Source organism: Colobus angolensis, unplaced genomic scaffold, assembly GCF_000951035.1.
Source record: "Colobus angolensis palliatus isolate OR3802 unplaced genomic scaffold, Cang.pa_1.0 Scaffold233, whole genome shotgun sequence".
Lineage (NCBI taxonomy): Eukaryota > Metazoa > Chordata > Mammalia > Primates > Cercopithecidae > Colobus > Colobus angolensis.
Window position 1 is genome coordinate 3,925,931 of NW_012115522.1, and position 17,633 is coordinate 3,943,563.

The 17,633-nt window shown below is 44.4% G+C and overlaps 1 protein-coding gene across 1 annotated transcript in view; it reads right to left on the reverse strand.

Moving 5' to 3' along the window:
* EPHX2 (epoxide hydrolase 2, cytoplasmic) overlaps positions 1-17,633 on the reverse strand; it is a 59,260-nt gene that overhangs the window by 36,548 nt on the left and 5,079 nt on the right. Inside the window, exons 3-6 of the mRNA XM_011944588.1 lie at positions 8,199-8,283; positions 5,489-5,648; positions 4,106-4,296; positions 2,286-2,408 (exon numbers count right to left, since the gene is read on the reverse strand). Coding sequence (XP_011799978.1) covers positions 2,286-2,408; positions 4,106-4,296; positions 5,489-5,648; positions 8,199-8,283 — 559 coding nt within the window. The remainder of the gene's footprint in view (positions 1-2,285; positions 2,409-4,105; positions 4,297-5,488; positions 5,649-8,198; positions 8,284-17,633) is intronic.

The window sequence follows — 17,633 nt, forward strand, 5'->3', positions numbered from 1 at the left end:
AATTCCAATCCTAGGTATACACCCAGAAGCATTGAAAACAGGGTCTCAAAGAGATACATGCACACCCACGTTCATACCAGCACTATTCCCAATAGTCAAGAGGCAAAAGCAAGTCAGGGGTCCTTGAATAGCTGAGTGGATAAACCCAATGTGGTCTGTCCATACAGTGGAGTAGTTAGTATTCTATCCTAAAAAGGAAGGAAATTCAGACCCATGCCACAACATGGGTGAACCTTGGAGACATTATGCTAAATGAAGTAAGCCAGTTACAAAAAGACAAATATTGTGATTCTACTTACATTAGGTCCCTACAGGAATCCAATTCACAGAGAAAAAAAGCAGGATGGTGGGTGCCAGGGGCCGGGGCAGGGGGAATGGAGAGTTGGTGTTTGATGGTGCAGAGTTTCATGTGGGGAAGATGAAAAAGTTCTGGAGGTGAATGGTGGTGATGACTGCACAACAATGTACGTGTTCTTAACATCACTGAACTGTCCACACACACACACACACACAAAGGTGGTAAATTTTATATTATATGTATTTTTCCACAATGAAAAAAATAGAAGGGGGATGATGTTCATTTTTCCTTCTATCTTCCTCTTCCTCCTACCCTGACACAAAGAGAAGTGAGACATGGTTTACTTTCCCAGTTTCACAAGACAGGTATCTGTGGCTCAGGTATGCTGAGGGGACAGACCTGGCAAGTGACACAGGCACCTGGGTTCCCTGACCCCAAGTCTGATGCGCTTTCTTTTCTCCTGCCTGGGACTTGCAGGTCTGCAGAAGGACAAATGAACAAAGCTTGGGCAAGATGCTTTAAGGTAATGGAGTCATTGGGTGTACATTTTAATTTATTCATTAAAAACCAAAAAAATCAATCTTGTCATGGGCTGAACTGTATCACTCTCAAAATTCACATGTTAAAGTCTTAGTGCCCAATACTTCTTTGTTTGTTTGTTTGTTTGTTTGTTTTTGGAGACAGAGTCTCACTCTTGTTATCCAGGTTGGAGTGCAGTGGCACAATCTTGAATCATTGCAACCTCCATCTCCTGAATTCAAACTATTCTCATGCCTCAGACTCCACAGTAGCTGGGATTACAGGTGCACACCACTATGCTTGGCTACATTTTTATATTTTTAGTAGAGACGGGGTGTAGCCATGTTACTAGGTTGGTGTCAAACTCCAGACATCAACTGATCTGCCCACCTTGGCCTCCCAAAGTGCTCCCAAAGTGCTGGGCAAAGTGAGCCACTGCACCCAGCCTTAGCCCCAAATACTTTAGAGTGCAACTATATTTGGAGATGAGTCCTTTACAGAACTATGGTTAAAGGAGGTCATTAGGGCAGGCCCTAGTGCAATCTGACTGGTATCCTCATAAAAAGAGGAAGTTAGGAAGCAGAAAGACACAGAGAAAAACCAAGTGAGGACACAGGGAGAACGCGGCCATTTGCAAACCAAGGAGAGAGGCCTCAGGAGAAACCAACCCTGCTGGCACCTTGATCTTGGACTTCCAGCCTCCAGAACAGTGAGCGAATACGTGTCTATTGTTGAAGCCACACAGTCTGTAGTACTTTGTTATGGCAGCCCGAGCAAACTAACTCAGTTCCCTTTGAGGCAATGGCTATGCATCCTTGGATGTGTGGCAGCCTCAGCTGAGTGCCAGCTCTCTCCTGCCTCTTCCTCCCTGTGCTCACAGGACGAGGGTGCTGTACTTCTGCAGGAGGCTGTGGACTAGGTGAGATCAGCGATTTTAGGTCAACCCAAACAAAGAAAGGTGCCTCAGACCTGGAGGAGCAGGCTAATCCCCAGGCAACCCCAGGGACATCATGACAGCTGTCCCATCCACCTCAGGGAGGGACAGGCTTTTCTTAAGAGGCTTCCTTCTGAGGTGGGTGAAACTAAAGGGCAGCACCTGAGTGCCAGCAGCACGCTTGGGCATGCCAGGTAGGCGCCCTGAAGCTTAGGGTAAACGTTCTCCACACTTACTCTCAAAAGTGAAGTCAGGATGGCCTTGAACATCCCACTCTTGCTGCCAGTTATCTGGCCCTGGCACTAACACTAGTATAAATTCTTGTCTCCCTGTTCACTGACTGCAGAGAAAGAGATAAGATGCTCCTTAGGGACATCATGCTGACTGCACGGCGAGTGACGGACTTCCAACCAGCGGCACCCGGGAGTCATACATGGACTCCATGGACAGCAGTTTCTCTGCTCGTGGTTTTCTCCTGAGTCCAGAAACCACAGGCGATTGCAGGAAGCTTGGCTCGCTCAGAAGTCAAATTACCTGGATTCCGGTCACTTTTTCCAGTTCCCTCAGGGCTGTGTCAGTGTCCTGGACCAGGATGGTGACCATTCCCAAGTCACGGGCTGGCTTCAGATTAGCCCCCACGTCATCCAAGAAGACGACCTAAGCCCAAAACAGCATGGGAGAATCCCAGAAAGAAACTCACCAGAATGCAAACAGGGGCTATTTTATGATGAGATTAAAAACTCTTTTTCTTTTGTAACCATCTACTGCAAAAATGGAAAGCATTTAATGACATCACATACACATGAAAACACAGGTACATATGACCCCACACAGACCTACTGGCTTCAGCCACTTCTGAAATTGCAAGAGGATTAGGAGAGGATACACACTTATCAAGGTGACATTAAAATTCATCTGGGAAAATGAACAGGCATCAGCAGACCAAAAAACGTGTCTGGAAAAGAACTGTAGTGAGGGCTTAGAGTCAAACAATTGATGAAGTTACAAAAGGTAGAACTTTGGCACTAGAAAAGAAACAGACATATCTATGAAAAAGACTCAAATACAAATAAGGGTTTAGTTTCTAAGAAAAGTGTCATGTCCAATTGGTAAGGAAGATTGTTTAATGGCCTTGGTATCACTGGTTAACTGTTCGGGGGAATAAAATGGATCCTTACTTTACATCTTACTCCCAGATAGATTTTTAATGAATCAAAAATTTATATGTAGTAAGAAAGTGCTAGGCTTGGTGGCTCACACCTGTAATCCCAGCACTTTGGGAGACTGGAAGGATTGGTTGAAACCAGGAGTTCAAGACTAGCATAGACAATATAGTGAGACCCCTCGTTACAACAAAAAGTAAAAAATTAGCCATGCATGGTGGCATGAACCTGTGGTCACAGCCACTTGGGAGGCTGAGGCAGGAGGATCACTTGAGCTCAGAAGTTTGCGGCTGCAGTGAGCTATGATCGCACCACTGCACTCCAGCCCAGGTGACAGAGTGAGACTCTGTCTTTAAGAAAAAATAAATTAATTAGTTAAACAATAAATAAAAAGAAAAATCCTGGAAGTCATAGAAAGCATGGGTGCATGCATTTACCATCTTGGACAAGGGAAGTCTAGCATTCTAAGCAGCTCATCCAACCCGGAAGCCATCGATAGGAAGACTGATATATTCCTGTGCAGGCATAGATTCAGAGCCCTGCTCTGAGGCTGACTGCAGGCACTGAGAAGAGCAGAAGCAAAGTCCAGGAGGGGAAAGGAGAGGTCCCAGGATGGAGCATGGCGAGGACTCCAAGGTTTGCTCTGATCAGCTTGTGGGGAGGTGGGGGGTTGGAAATGTGAGGGAAAAGAATTTAATCTCCATCCAATCACCTTTTGCAGATTAAAGTAGGGACACCCAAAGAGAAGACAGCTTTAGGATAGGTGATCTCTGGAGACAGGCTCAGGGCACAGGGTGTCTGGTGGCAGACTGTGGCTATACCGGAGCCCATCCTCACTCACCCTTTGTGGGGATGAAGCTGACTACTAGTCTTGTGGCCTTGCAAGTCTCCTAGGATCTCCATTTCTTTGTAAGTAAACTGAGGCAACTGGGCTGAAACAGCTTTTACTGATGCCTATTTTGACCAAAGTTCTATAAGAGCTATACAATGGAGCCAAATGCCCACCTCTGGGAGAACTTTCTAGATCAAAGAATGGGTAACAGTCTTTTAGGAGAAGCCATGGTCTGGGAGAAGTGGACTCAGAGCTGTCCTGCCAGGCCCAAGATGTATCCCACCCGCTCACGCCTCAGTTTTTCTCTGGTTGCAATATCTCTGAACATCCTTCTCCACCGTAAGGAAGTGTCTCCGTACCTCACTGGGGCTGGCCTTCAGGGTGTCCAGTAGAAACCTGTAGATCTGAGGTTCAGGTTTGACCATTCCCACCTGACACGACTCTATCAGGAAGTCAAAGTGCGTCTTCAGCTCACACATCAGCTGGGCCAGGCCATCTCTCTCAGCACGGTCATCCAGCCAGGTGTTGGTGAGGATGGCAGTTGTGAATCCTGAGCAAAAAGCCACCAGTAGATGGACCAGCTATAGACCTTTGCCCTGAGATGCTCCAGATGCCCCCAGGGGACCCCAATGATGGGCCAAACAGGTTGTGCTCACTTTTACCAATCTCTTATGCCCAGCTTTCAACCAACAAATTGGAAAATAATCATCTTGACCCATGAACACCTCTGACACAGAGACAAGTGTGAGCTGCGTTCATTCAAGGCCTTCAGAAGCCCAGATGGAGACACTACCTTCCTTCCTCCTTGACAACAGTGGAGCAGCACTCTTACATTCATCAGCTCGTTTGATCTCTACCACCTCAGGGCTGGACAGGGCCTATCTTCCCCTCCCAGATTCACAGATCAGCAAACAAGCTCAGGCAAGTTAGGAGCCGCCCAGAGCCACACGGCAAAGGTCCAGCGTTCTTTCTAGTCTATGCTACTGAAAACTCTGCTTGACTAAGTTCCAGAATACCTGCCTTGGCAATCAGGGACTAGGTTCCTATTTCAAAACTAGAGAACTGTACATAGAGATAGGATTATCCTCTGGCTTTATCTGCCTAACCAGCGAGGGTGAGAACTAGGCAATGCTGGAAAGAAGACACTGAAGAGTTGATGGTGAGACTCTTCCCATGCAATAGGAGGGAGGAATTGCAGACACAGGATGGCTCAGCCACAACCAGGTAAGTCTACTGATAAGAGGGTGGAATGGTTTCAAGTATGCCTATGACAAGAGTCAGGTGCTCACACCAAGTCAATGCCTATGGATGAACTTGACCTCATGTCTTAGACTATATGACATAATCTGAGCCCATGTCAGCCAACTCAGAGCTTGGACACTCTGATACCCAGGGGCTGAGAAAATCACAGTTGCTAAAAAGGCCTTGTTTTTTAATCACTGTAACAAAAGATCGTGTCATTTGGGTCATTACTAAAGTGCCATTGAAGGGGAGAATGACGCTTACAAGGTAGTCATGGGCATTAGTTGCTTTATTAAGTAAAATTCTGCCATTTTTCCAGCTATTCTAATAGTGCTGCTTTTGCCATTGGATAAAACTTGCTCTGGGACCATGTTTAAAGAGGCTTTCCATCATGGCTCAGAAGATCTGTGATCTTAAAACTCACTTCTATGAATTCTGACCTAATGCTCCCAAGGGTTCTGTGTGGTCAGGTCTGAGAATGGCCAGTATCAGATCCTTACCTTTCTTCCTGAGCATGAGAGCTGCCTGGAGCATGGGGCAGTTGATCTTTCTGGCTGAAATCGCCTTGCCAAAGATTTCATTTACAGAGAAATTCTTGGGGAGGCAGACTTCAGAGGTCTCGGAACACTTCCTGCAGTTTTCTTCCATGAGTGGTATCCACTGTCAAAGTGAAGTGAGCGGACAATTTGTACAGCCATTCAGAAAAGCTCTGGCAGGATCTACTATATCTAAACATATGCATTCCCTGTGACCAAGCAATTCCATTCCTGGACACATACCCACTGGAAATGCCAACATATATTCTCCAAAAGACATGGCCAAAAATGTTCATAGCTGTACTCTTTTCTAGGAGTCCCAAACCAGAAACCACCCAAACGCCCACTAACAACAGAATGGATAGACTGTATTATATTCACCCACAGTCACAGCAGTGCTATCCCTAAGAGCCCATCTCAGCTGCTATACTCTTAGCCCATCTCGGCTGCTATAACAAAAGACCAGAGTGTGGGTGGCTCATAAACAGCAGAAATTTATTTCTCACAGTTCTGAAGGCTGAGAAGTCTAAGATCAAGGCTCCAGCAGATTTGGTGTCTGGTTAGGGCCTGCCTTCTCTTTCACAGATGGCATCTTCTTGCTGTCTTCACATGGTAGAAGTGGCTCAATAGCTCTCTGGGATCTCTTTTATAAGTGCACTGATCTCACTCCTGAGGGTTCCACCCTCATGACCCAATTACATCCTGAAGGCCCCACCTCTTAATAACATCACCTTGGGGGTTAGGATTTCAACATAGGGATTTTGGGGGGGACACAAACACTTGGACCATAGCAAGCCCCAAACTGGAAACTACCCAAATGTACACTGTTATGGGCTAAACTGTGTGCTCTAAAAATTCCTGTGTTGAAGTCCTAACCCCCAGAGCCTCATGATGTGACTATATTTGGAAACCAGGCCTTTAAAGAGGTATTTAAGGTAAAATGAAGCCATTACGATGAATCTTAATCCAGTATGACTGGTGCCCAAATAAGAAGAGGAGATGAGGACATAGACACACACAGAGAGATGACCATGTGAGGACACAGGGAGAAGACAGCCAAGAACTTGCTTTTTTCCCCCCTTTCTCTGCTTTCTACCATGTGAGGATACAGTAAGAAGGTGGCCATCTGCAAACCAAGAAGAGAGCCCTCACCAGACACTGAACCTGCCACTGCCTTCATCTTGGACCTCCCAGCCTCTAGAACTGTGAGCTATACATGTTTGTTGTTTAAGCCACACAGTCTATGGCATGTTTGCTGTAGGCAGCAGCTGAAGGTGCTATATAAGACACAAATACAATCGTATTAGCAAACTAATACACTCACTAATAGCAGAATGGATTGTGATATCTATACATCATCATAGCAGCACTATTTGTAATAGCCCCAAACTGAAAACTACCCAGGCCCCCATCAATAGAAGAATGGATAGATTGGGGTATATGAATGTGATGGAATGCCACGCAGCAATGAGAATAAAATGATCTATGGCAGCATGCAACAACTATGAGTCTCACTCACACAATGTTGAGCAAAAGATGCCAGACACAAAAGAGCTGATCTGCACCATTCCATTTACATAAAGTCCAAAACAGGTAAAATGTTCTGTTGGGATAGAAGTCAGAAAGGTACTACTCTTGGAGGGATGGTGTGCAGAGCGGGGATATGTGTTGCCTACAGCGCTGAGAATGTTTTGTTTCTTGATCTGGGTGCTGGTGACAGCAGTATACTCTGTGTGTGGAAAGTCATCAAGCTATATGCTATGTGTACTTTTCTGTCTGTATAGTATACATACATGAAAAGTTAAAAGATGACATTCATTCCCAAGATAAGACTTTTTTTTTTAAAGACAAGTCAAGTGTAAATAGACTTTAGCGTGATATAATTTAGTCTTCCAGGCTTCTTCCCTCTAGCCATGCCAGTTTCCTAGAAGTTACACACAGACTATCAGAAACCACTAAAGGAGTCTGAATAAAACGCAGGATTTTCATAGCAACTACTAGAAATTCATTCTAAATTATGTATGTTCATTGAAAATATAGGTTGGGCATGGTGGCTCATACCTGTAATCCTAGCATTTTGGAACACCAAGGTGAGCGGATTGTTTGAGCCCAGGAGTTCAAGACCAGTCTGGGTAACATGGTGAAATCCCATTTCTGGCAATAATAATAATAATAATACAAAACACAGCTGGGCATGGTGATGTGTGCCTGTAGTCCCAGCTACTTGGGAGGCTGAGGTGGGAGGATCATCTGAGCCCAGGAGGTAAAGGCTGCAGTAAGCCATGATCATGTCACTGCACTCCAGCCTAGGCAATAGAGTAAGACCCTGTCTCAGAAAAAAAGAGAAAGAAGGAGAAGAAAATATATAGCATTTCCCTCTTTCTTACCTTCCAACAATATTATTGAGGTTTTTTTATGGATTAAATAAAAAGTCAATAATTCAATAATGTTCTTCCCAATAGTTTCATCACAGTTTTCATTCACCAGTTGCCACAATATATTAGCATGTACGTTTTAAGGTGACAGCAATATTCCCATTAATACCATTAATACAATATTTGCCTTCACAGAAAAGGTGGGTGTTTGCTATTATGGTGGGCCCTAAGTTCGGGGAGATAGGCACGTAGGCAGAGAACGTCCATCCAAAGGGCTCTGTGTGGTGATGTCCCCTCACCTGGGAAAGTGTGATCTCTCCTCTCATGAGCCGGGTAGTGGCACCTTCCGGGCCCCCTTTATGGAAAGCATCATTCAGAAGGCCTCTGGAAAACACAAAGAACATCAGGAACATTCTATGGATTTCATCATGGCAGCACATGGAAACAGACGCTGTTCATATTCATTGAGAAGCAGCCACTAGAAAGGCATACTGCCAGGAACTGGAAAATGCAAACGCAGTTCAAATTGGGATCTTTGTCCACAAGGACCCAATCAGCTAAAGACATGAGACCATACAGTAAATCACAATATGTTCCACGGAGAAGCTCATGGGAAACCACCTGATAGCAGCTTCAACCAGAGGTGCTTCCTACTTTACCATTTAAGGGTCAGAACCAAGAGTGGGCACGTGGCCATTACTGTCCTCGTGTGCACCAGGCAGGGTCTCGAAGAACTTTTTCATGAGTTCACCTTCTTCAAAAAGAATGAAATATGTTTTTTCTGGTTTTGATTCTGCCTGTCTAGTTTCTATTTTATCTTAATCTCATCTTCTAACCTTTAAAAAGTTTCCTGTGTTAGTCTGTTCTCACACTGCTATAAAGAAGTACCTCAGATCAGGTAATTTATAAAGAAAAGAGATTCAATTGGTTCATGGTTCTGAAGGTTGTAGAGGAAGCATGGCTGGGGAGGCCTCAGGGAACTCACAATCATGGTGGAAGGTGAAGGGGAAGCAAGGCACGTCTTACATGGTTGGAGCAGGAGGAAGAGAGAGAGGGGAGAAGTGCTACACACTTTCATAAACTAGAGCTCATGAGAACTCACTCACCATCACGAGAACAGCAAGGAGGAAATCCACCCCCATGATCCAATCACCTCCCACCAACTCCCTCCTCCAACATTAGGGATTACAGCTGGACATGAGATTTGGGTGGGGACACAAATTCAAACCGTATCACTGTGTTAAGTTGTGTGCCCCCATCCCAAATACATACACTGAAGTTCTAACTTCCAATACCTCAGGATGTGACTGTATTTGGAGAGTGGGTCTTTAAGGGGTAATTTAAGTTAAATAAGATCATGCAGATGGGCTCTAATCCAACAACAGGACTGGTGTCCTGTCCTTATAAGAAGATTAAGACACAGACACACACAGAGGGTCAACCATGTGAGGACACAGGGAGAAGAACACTGTTAACAAGCCAAGGAGAGAGGCCCTCAGAAGGAACCAACCCTGCTGACATCTTGATCTTGGACTTCCAGCCTCCAGAGCTGTGAGAGAAAACATTTCTATTGTTGCCATGCAGTCTATGTTTGCTGTTACAGCAGCCCCAGCAAATAAATACACTGAGTAACAGAACAAATGTATTTATGTGTACAAATGCATTTGTTCTGTTACTCATGTCTGGAAAGTAATTTTAACTGGCTTGCCAATTCCAGATGAATTCCAGTTGAACTGCTAAGCCAGTTAAAATTACCAGCCCTGAGTAACAGAACAAATATCCCCATCCTGGGAGCTTTATTTTTGATAATAGTCAAGTATACCTTTTATCAGACACCCTCTTGCAGGTAACAGTGGTCAGCTATGGACCAACTATAAGGAGACATATACCTAATATCTGTGGCCTTGCTCAACTTTTCAATGTCAGCAACGGTTTGCCCAAACCTTTGCCAACAGTTTTTGGTTTTTTAAAACAGCTTTCTTAAGGTATAATTACTGCTATGGTTTGAACATTTGTCTCCTCTGAAACTCATGTTGAAATTTAATCCCCAATGTGGCAATATTGAGAGGTGGGCCTTTAAGAAGTGATTGGATCATGAGGGCTCCATCTTCATGGATGGATTAATTCATCCATGGGATAACGGGTTAATGAGTTAATGGGTTATCATGGGATTGAGACTAGCGGCTTCACAAGAAGTAGAAGTGAGGTCTGAGCTAGCACATTGAGCCCCCCTCACCAGATGATGCCCTGTGCTACCTTGAGACTCTGCAGAGAGTCCCTACCAGCAAGAATGCCCTCACTAGATACAACCCCTCAACCTTGGAATTCTCAGCCTCGATAACTGTAAGAAATAAATTCCTTTTCTTTATAAATTACCCAGTTTCAGATATCATGTTGTAAGCAACAGAAAATGGACTAAGACAATTACATAGCATTAAATTTATATATTATGATGATTCAATGATTTGCAGTAAATTTACAGTTGTGTAAGCATCACTACATTCCAATTTTAGAACATTTCCACCTCCTCCAAAAGACTCCTGGTCCCTTTCAATATCTGCTCCTCAGTATTAAGAAGCAATGCAATATTCAACGTAACAATCCTATTGAGCATCTTAGGTATGCGAGGCATTGTACTATGTGCTGTGACGCAAAAGTGGAAAAATATGATGCTCTTCATAGGAAGCTCACAGAAGAACAAGGGAGGCAAGGTATAAACAAATAACTACAACACACTAGGTGAGTGGGAAAACAAGGGGAAAATTATTCCTTCTCCCTGTAGAATGGCAGATGATAAAAGAAGAGGAACTAGGGAAAGAATATAACTACACAGCAAGAAGATACCACTGAATCTATAAAACAAGGGCAGGTGGTCATTAAAAAAAAGCAACTTGATACAACAAGAACATTCTTGGTATTGGAAAACATGAATTCCTAATTTTAAGGATGCTTAATGAAGGCAGTGAACAGTAAAATGGCTTTCATAGAAAATGAAATTGTTAAATCAAAGGACAAGGAATGCTCTCTTTGGCCTTTGTTACAAGCAGGCTTTAAAAAAAAGGGAACTAGGAATGGGTGGATGGAAAGTTATCTGACAGGAATTCTCGCTGGTTTACAGAAGCAATATTAGTTAGTGATTGGCTAGGGGGCAGGCCACATTTCCATTAGCAACCAGAACAGTCAGTTTCCTTGAACCTTTTACTATAATTTTGATGAATGCATAAGCTAAACAAAGAATTGGAGAAACTAATGCCTGAGTATGAGGGCTAGGTTGTGAAAAGAAACCCATTAAGATCCCGCCAGGGTTTTTTCAGACCCCAAAGTCTGACTGAATAATAATAGCATTCTTACACATATACCTCCTATCAGGGTCCACTAAGATTAAGAAACTGTCCAAGACTCTCGGGAAAGCTTTCCAGACCCTACACCCTAAAGATTAGATAGAGATTGAATGAAACACTCCTGCTTGTAGGTACAATCCCACACATAGCATGGAGCTTAACATGTATATAAGCACTAGAAAAAAACTTGCAACTTTGAGTCTGGTGAGTTACTCCAACCTTCTCCCATAACAGGTTGCAGAAATAAACTCCCTTCTTTCCCAGTCTGTCTGCATCTTGTTATTGGACCATAGGAACAAGCAGCTGGACCTCATTCTGTTCAGGAACAGCTACACATTTGTGGAAGTTGATCATCTGAATTGATTCTATACTCAACTAAAACAGAGTGGAGAAGGCAAGGGGAAAAAACATCCAAGGTTCAAAACATTGTTCCAAGAATGTAATTCTGAGAAAAGAGAAAGGAAGAAACCAGTCAGGCAGACAGTTAGGGTGAGTCCTCCGTTAAATTATTTCAAACAAAAGTACAGCCAGTGAAATAAAGTTGTAAGCACAGATAACGGAACTTGCCTAAGACATACCCACAGCCACACAGATAAGAAAGGTTACACAGGGGACTTGGTCAGATATCCCCGCAATGGAAAATTCCATCCCCTGACACATGCACAGTAAGGGCAACAAAGCAAAATGGAGTAACTCAAGCTAAGAGCCCGCAGCTGTACTAGGAGGATGGGGTGGAACTACCAGAAATGCACACCTTATGCAAATGAGGTGCCCAGCCCCATATGGATTTCTTACAAAAGCCTCTGCATCCAAACTGTGAATCAGCAACCCATTTTTCCAGGACCCCTCTCTGTGGCAGAGAGCTTTCTTCTTTCGCTCATTAAACTTCTTTCCTTTATTAAACTTTGGCTCCAACCTCATCCCTGGTGTCCATGTTCCTTAACTTTGGTTGTCAGACAAAGGACTCAGGGTACCACCTCAGCTAATAAGAAGACTGCTACATTGTGATGCACTGGTGAGACTGTAACAATTCTCTGCAAGCCCAGCTGCTGGAACTGCTTGTTGTAACTGGAAACCAGTTTTAACTCTAGCTTCTCAGATAATTTGCTACAACTCTAGGACCAATTTTGCCCACGGCTGTTGCTCACCAATCAGAGCTTGGCAGCTCCCCAAACTCTTAGAGTACCAATGAACTTTCTCAAAGAGCAATTCACCATTTCTCCTTTTTCATAAAACCTCTAACTTTGTCTTTGTTCTTGGGTCTTATCAAAGACCACCGGATCTGCGTGTGCGCCCCAAATTGCAACTCTTTCTTCCCAAATAAAACATTAAATTTAGAGATTAATCTCTACATCTCTATTTTGACTTTGACACACTGTTGAATTATAGGGTGTGAGTTATGGTGTCCAGTGTATGGCATTTTATGGCTACGTGGCTTCAGTTAGTCTAGAGCCCACCTAGCCAATGACTTCAAGTAATTAGCTAAAGGCAGAGAGTGAGCTGTGTAAACAGGCAAACTAAATATGGCCTGAGAAGGACTCTGTATTTCTATATTTGAGCCCTTGTAGACGAACTGCAACCTAGCTTAATAGGTAGACAAGACTGAAACCCTAACTTAGGAGTAGCACCTGTAACAAAAGCTGAATCTTGGCCAATCTGAGTGGCTGTACTTCAACCATTCATACACTGCTGAGTGTTCAAACTGTGTTCAAATAAGGCAAATGCTGAGCTGTAACTAATCCGGCTATTCTGTACCTCACTTCCAATTTCTGTAGGTCATTCCCGTTTTTTGTCTGTAAATCTTCTACCACCTGGCTGCATGGAAGTCTCTGTGAATCTGCTGTGATTCTGGGGGCTGCCCAATTCACAAATCGTTCATTGTGAGACCTGACGCCAGCTGGACTTCTGGGGACTGGGGGAACTTTCCTGTCTTACAAGAGGATTGTAAAATGCACCAATCAGCACTCTGTAAAATGCACCAATCAGCACTCTGTAAAACGCACCAATCAGTGCTCTGTACAATGCACCAATCACCAGGATTCTAAAAGTAGCGGGGAAGATTGAAAAAAGGGCACTCTGATAGGACAGAAACGGACATGGGAGGGGACAATAAAAGAATAAAAGCTGGCCACCCCAGCCAGCAGTGGCAACCTGCTCGGGTCCCCTTCTACACTGTGGAAGTTTTGTCCTTTTGCTCTTCACAATAAACCTTGCTACCGCTCACTCTTTGGGTCTGTGCCATCTTTAAGAGTGGTAACACTCACCGCAAATGTCCGCGGCTTCATTCTTGAAGTCAGCGAGATCACGAACCCACCAGCAGGAACCAACTCCTGACGTATCTCGGTGGCTCGTCCAGGATATCACCATGCAGTGAGTACCATCGGACCCCTTTTGCTTGCTATTCTGTCCTATTTTTCCTTAGAAATTCGGGGGCTAAACACCAGGCACCTGTCATCCAGTTAAAAGCAAGTAGCGTGGCTGTCAGACTAAAGACATGGGTGTCAGGCTTTCTGGGAAAGGCAAGGGTGCAGGTTTTCGAGAATGCATTGGTAAGGGCCACTAAATCTGACCTTCACTAAATCCCACATTCCCCGGTCCTCTTTGTGGTCTGGAAGGAAAACAAGTGTTTCTGCTGCTGCTTCGGTGAGTGCAACTATTTGGAAAAGCAGGGCTCACGGACCATTGCAGGTTCTTGGGTGGGGTGGGGGTGGGGAGCAGACCAAAACTGCAGGCAGTATTTTACTTTCAGATGAGAAACACTCAGGCATCAACAAGCTCACCCTTGAAATACATCCTAAGCCATTGGGACTAATTTGACCCACAAACTCTGAAAAAGAAGCAGCTTATTTTTTTTTTTTCTGCACTATGGCCTGGCCCCAATATTCTCTCTCTGATGGGGAAAACTGTTCACCTGAGGGAAATATAAATTACAATACTATCCTGGGGCTTGACCTTTTCTGTAAGAGGGAAGGCAAATGGAGTTAAATACCTTATGTCCAGGTTTTCTTTTCATTAAAGGATAATCCACAACTACACAAAACTTGCAATTTACATTCCACAGGAGGACCTCTCAGCTTACCTCCATATCCTAGCCTCCCTACAGCTCCTCTTCCTGTTAATGATGAGCCTCCTCTAATCTCCCCCACCCAGAAGGAAACAAGCAAAGAAATCTCCAAAGGACTATAAAACCCCCAGGCTATCGGTTATGTCCTCTTCAAGCTGTAGGGGGAGGGGAATTTGGCCCAACCTGGGTACATGTCCCCTTCTCCCTCTCTGATTTAAAGCAGATCAAAGTAGACCTGGGGAAGTTTTCAGATGATCCTGATAGGTATACAGATGTCCTACAGGGACTAGGGCAAACCTCTGACCTCATTTGCAGAGATGTCATGCTATTGTTAGATCAAACCCTGACCTTTAATGAAAAGAATGCAGCTCTAGCTGCAGCCTGAGAGTTTGAAGATACCTGGTATCTTAGTCAAGTAAATGATAGAATGACAGCTGAAGAAAGGGACAAATTCCCTACCGGTCAGCAAGCCGTCCCCAGTATGGATCCCCACTGGGACCTAGACTCAGATCATGGGGACTGGAGTTGCAAACATCTGTTAATTTGTGTTCTAAGAGGACTAAGGAGAATTAGGAAAAAGCCTATGGATTATTAAATGATGTCCACCATAACTCAGGGAAAGGAAGCAAATCCTACCTTCCTTGAGTGGCTATAGGAGGCCTTAAGAAAATATACTCCCCTGTCACCCAACCCCCTCGAGGGCCAATTGATCCTAAAAGATAAGTTTATTGCCAATCAGCCGCAGATATCAGGAGAAAGCTCCAAAAGCTATCCTTGGGCCCTGAACAAAATTTGGAGGCATTATTAAACTGGTACCCTCAGTGTTCTATAATAGGGACCAACAGGAACAGGCCGAAAAGGAAAAGCGAGATCAGAGAAAGGCTGCAGCCTTAGTCATGGCCCTCAGACACAAAAACCTTAGTGGTTCAGAGAAGACAGAAAATGGAGCAGGCCAATCACCCAGTAGGGCTTGTTATCAGTGTGGTTTGCAAGGACACTTTTAAAAATATTGTCCAACAAGAAACAAGCTGTTCCCTCACCCATGTCCACTATGCCAAGGCAATCACTGGAAGGCACACTGCCCCAGAAGACAAAGGTTCTCCGGGACAGAAGCCCCTAACCAGATGATCCAACAACAGGACTGAGGGTGCCCTGGGTAAGCACCAGCTCATGTCATCACCCTCACTGAGCCCCAGGTAAGTTTAACCATTGAGGGCCAGGAAATTGACTTCATCCTGGACACAGGTGCAGCCTTCTCAGTGTTAATCTCCTGCCCCGGATGGCTGTCCTCAAGGTCCTTTACCATCCAAGGAATCATGGCACAGCCTATAACCAAGTATTTCTCCCACTTTCTCAGTTGTAATTGGGAGACTTTTCTCTTTTCACACGCCTTTCTTATTATGCCTGAAAGTCCCACACCCTTATTAGGGAGGGACATATTAACCAAAGCTAGAAGTATTATCTATAAAAACATGGGGAACAAGTTACCCATTTGTTGTCCCCTACATGAGGAGGGAATCAACCCTGAAGTCTGGGCATTGGAAGGACAATTCGGAAGGGCAAAAAATGCCTGCCCAGTCCAAATCAGGTTAAAAGACCCCACCACTTTTCCTTATCAAAGGCAATACCCCTTAAGGCATGAAGCTCATAAAGGATTACGGAATATTTTTAGACATTTAAAAGTTCAAGGCTTAGTAAGAAAAAGCCGCAGTCCCTGCAACATGCCAATTCTAGGAGTACAAAAACCAAATGTTCAGTGGAGACTAGTACAAGATCTTAGACTGATCAATGAGGCAGTAATTCCTCTATATCCAGCTGTACCCAACCCCTATACCGTGCTCTCTCAAATACCAGAGGAAGCAGAATGGTTCACTGTTCTGGACCTCAAGGATGCCTTCTTTTGTATTCCCCTGCAATCTGACTCCCAGTTTCTCTTTGCCTTTGAAGATCCCACAGACCACACATCCCAACTTACATGGAGAGTCTGGCCTCAAGGGTTTAGGGACAGTCCTCATCTGTTTGGTCAGGCACTGGCCCAAGATCTAGGCCACTTCTCAAGTTGAGGCACTCTGGTCCTTCAGTATGTGGATGATTTACTTACAGTTACCAGTTTGGAAGCCTCATGTCAGCAGGCTACTCTAGATCTCTTGAAATTTCTAGCTAATCAAGGGTACACGGCATCTAAATTGAAGGCCCAGCTCTGCCTACAACAAATCAAATATCTAGGCCTAATCTTAGCTAGAGGAACCAGCGCTCTCAGCAAAGAGCAAATACAGCCTATACTGCCTTGTCCTTGCCCTAAGACATTAAAACAGTTGCGGGGGTTCCTTGGGATCACCAGCTTTTGCCGACTATGGATTCCCGGATACAGTGAGATGGCCAGGTCACTCTTTAATCAAGGAGACCCAGAGAGCAAGTACTCATCTAGTAGAATGGGAACCAGAAGCAGAAACAGCCTTCAAAACCTTAAAACAGGCCCTAGTACAAGCTCCAGATTTAAGCCTTCCCAAAAGACAAGACTTCTCTTTATATATCACAGAAAGAGTAGGAATAGCTCTTGGAGTCCTTACTCAGACGCATGGGACAACCCCACAACCAGTGGCATATGTAAGTAAGGAAATTGATGTAGTGGCAAAAGGCTGGCCTCACCGTTTATGGGTAGTTGTGGTAGTGGCCATCTTAGTATCAGAAGCTATCAAAATAATACAAAGAAAGGATCTCACTGTCTGGACTACTCATGATGTAAATGGCATACTAGGTGCCAAAGGAAATTTATCGCTATCAGACAACCGCCTGCTTAGATACCAGGCGCTACTCCTTGAGAGACCGGTGCTTCAAATATGCACATGTGTGACCTTGAACCCTGCTACTTTTCTCCCAGAGGATAGGGGACCAATCAAGCACGACTGCCAACAAATTGTAGCCCAGACTTATGCCAGCCAAGAGGATCTCTTAGAAGTCCCCTTAGCTAATCCTGACCCTAACCTATATACTGATGGAAGTCCATTTGTGGAGAATGAGATACGAAGGGCAGGTTATGCCATAGTTAGTGATGTAACAGTACTTGAAAGTAAGCCTCTTCCCCCAGGGACCAGTGGCCAGTTAGCAGAACTCGTGGCACTTACCCGAGCCTTAGAACTGGGAAAGGAAAAAAAATAAATGTGCATACAGATAGCAAGTATGATTATCAAATCCTACATGCCCATGCTGCAATATGGAAAGAAAGGGAGTTCCTAACTTCTGGGGGAACCCCCACTAAATACCACAAGGAAATCATGGAGTTATTGCACGTAGTGCAAAAACCCAAGGAGGTGGCAGTCTTACACTGC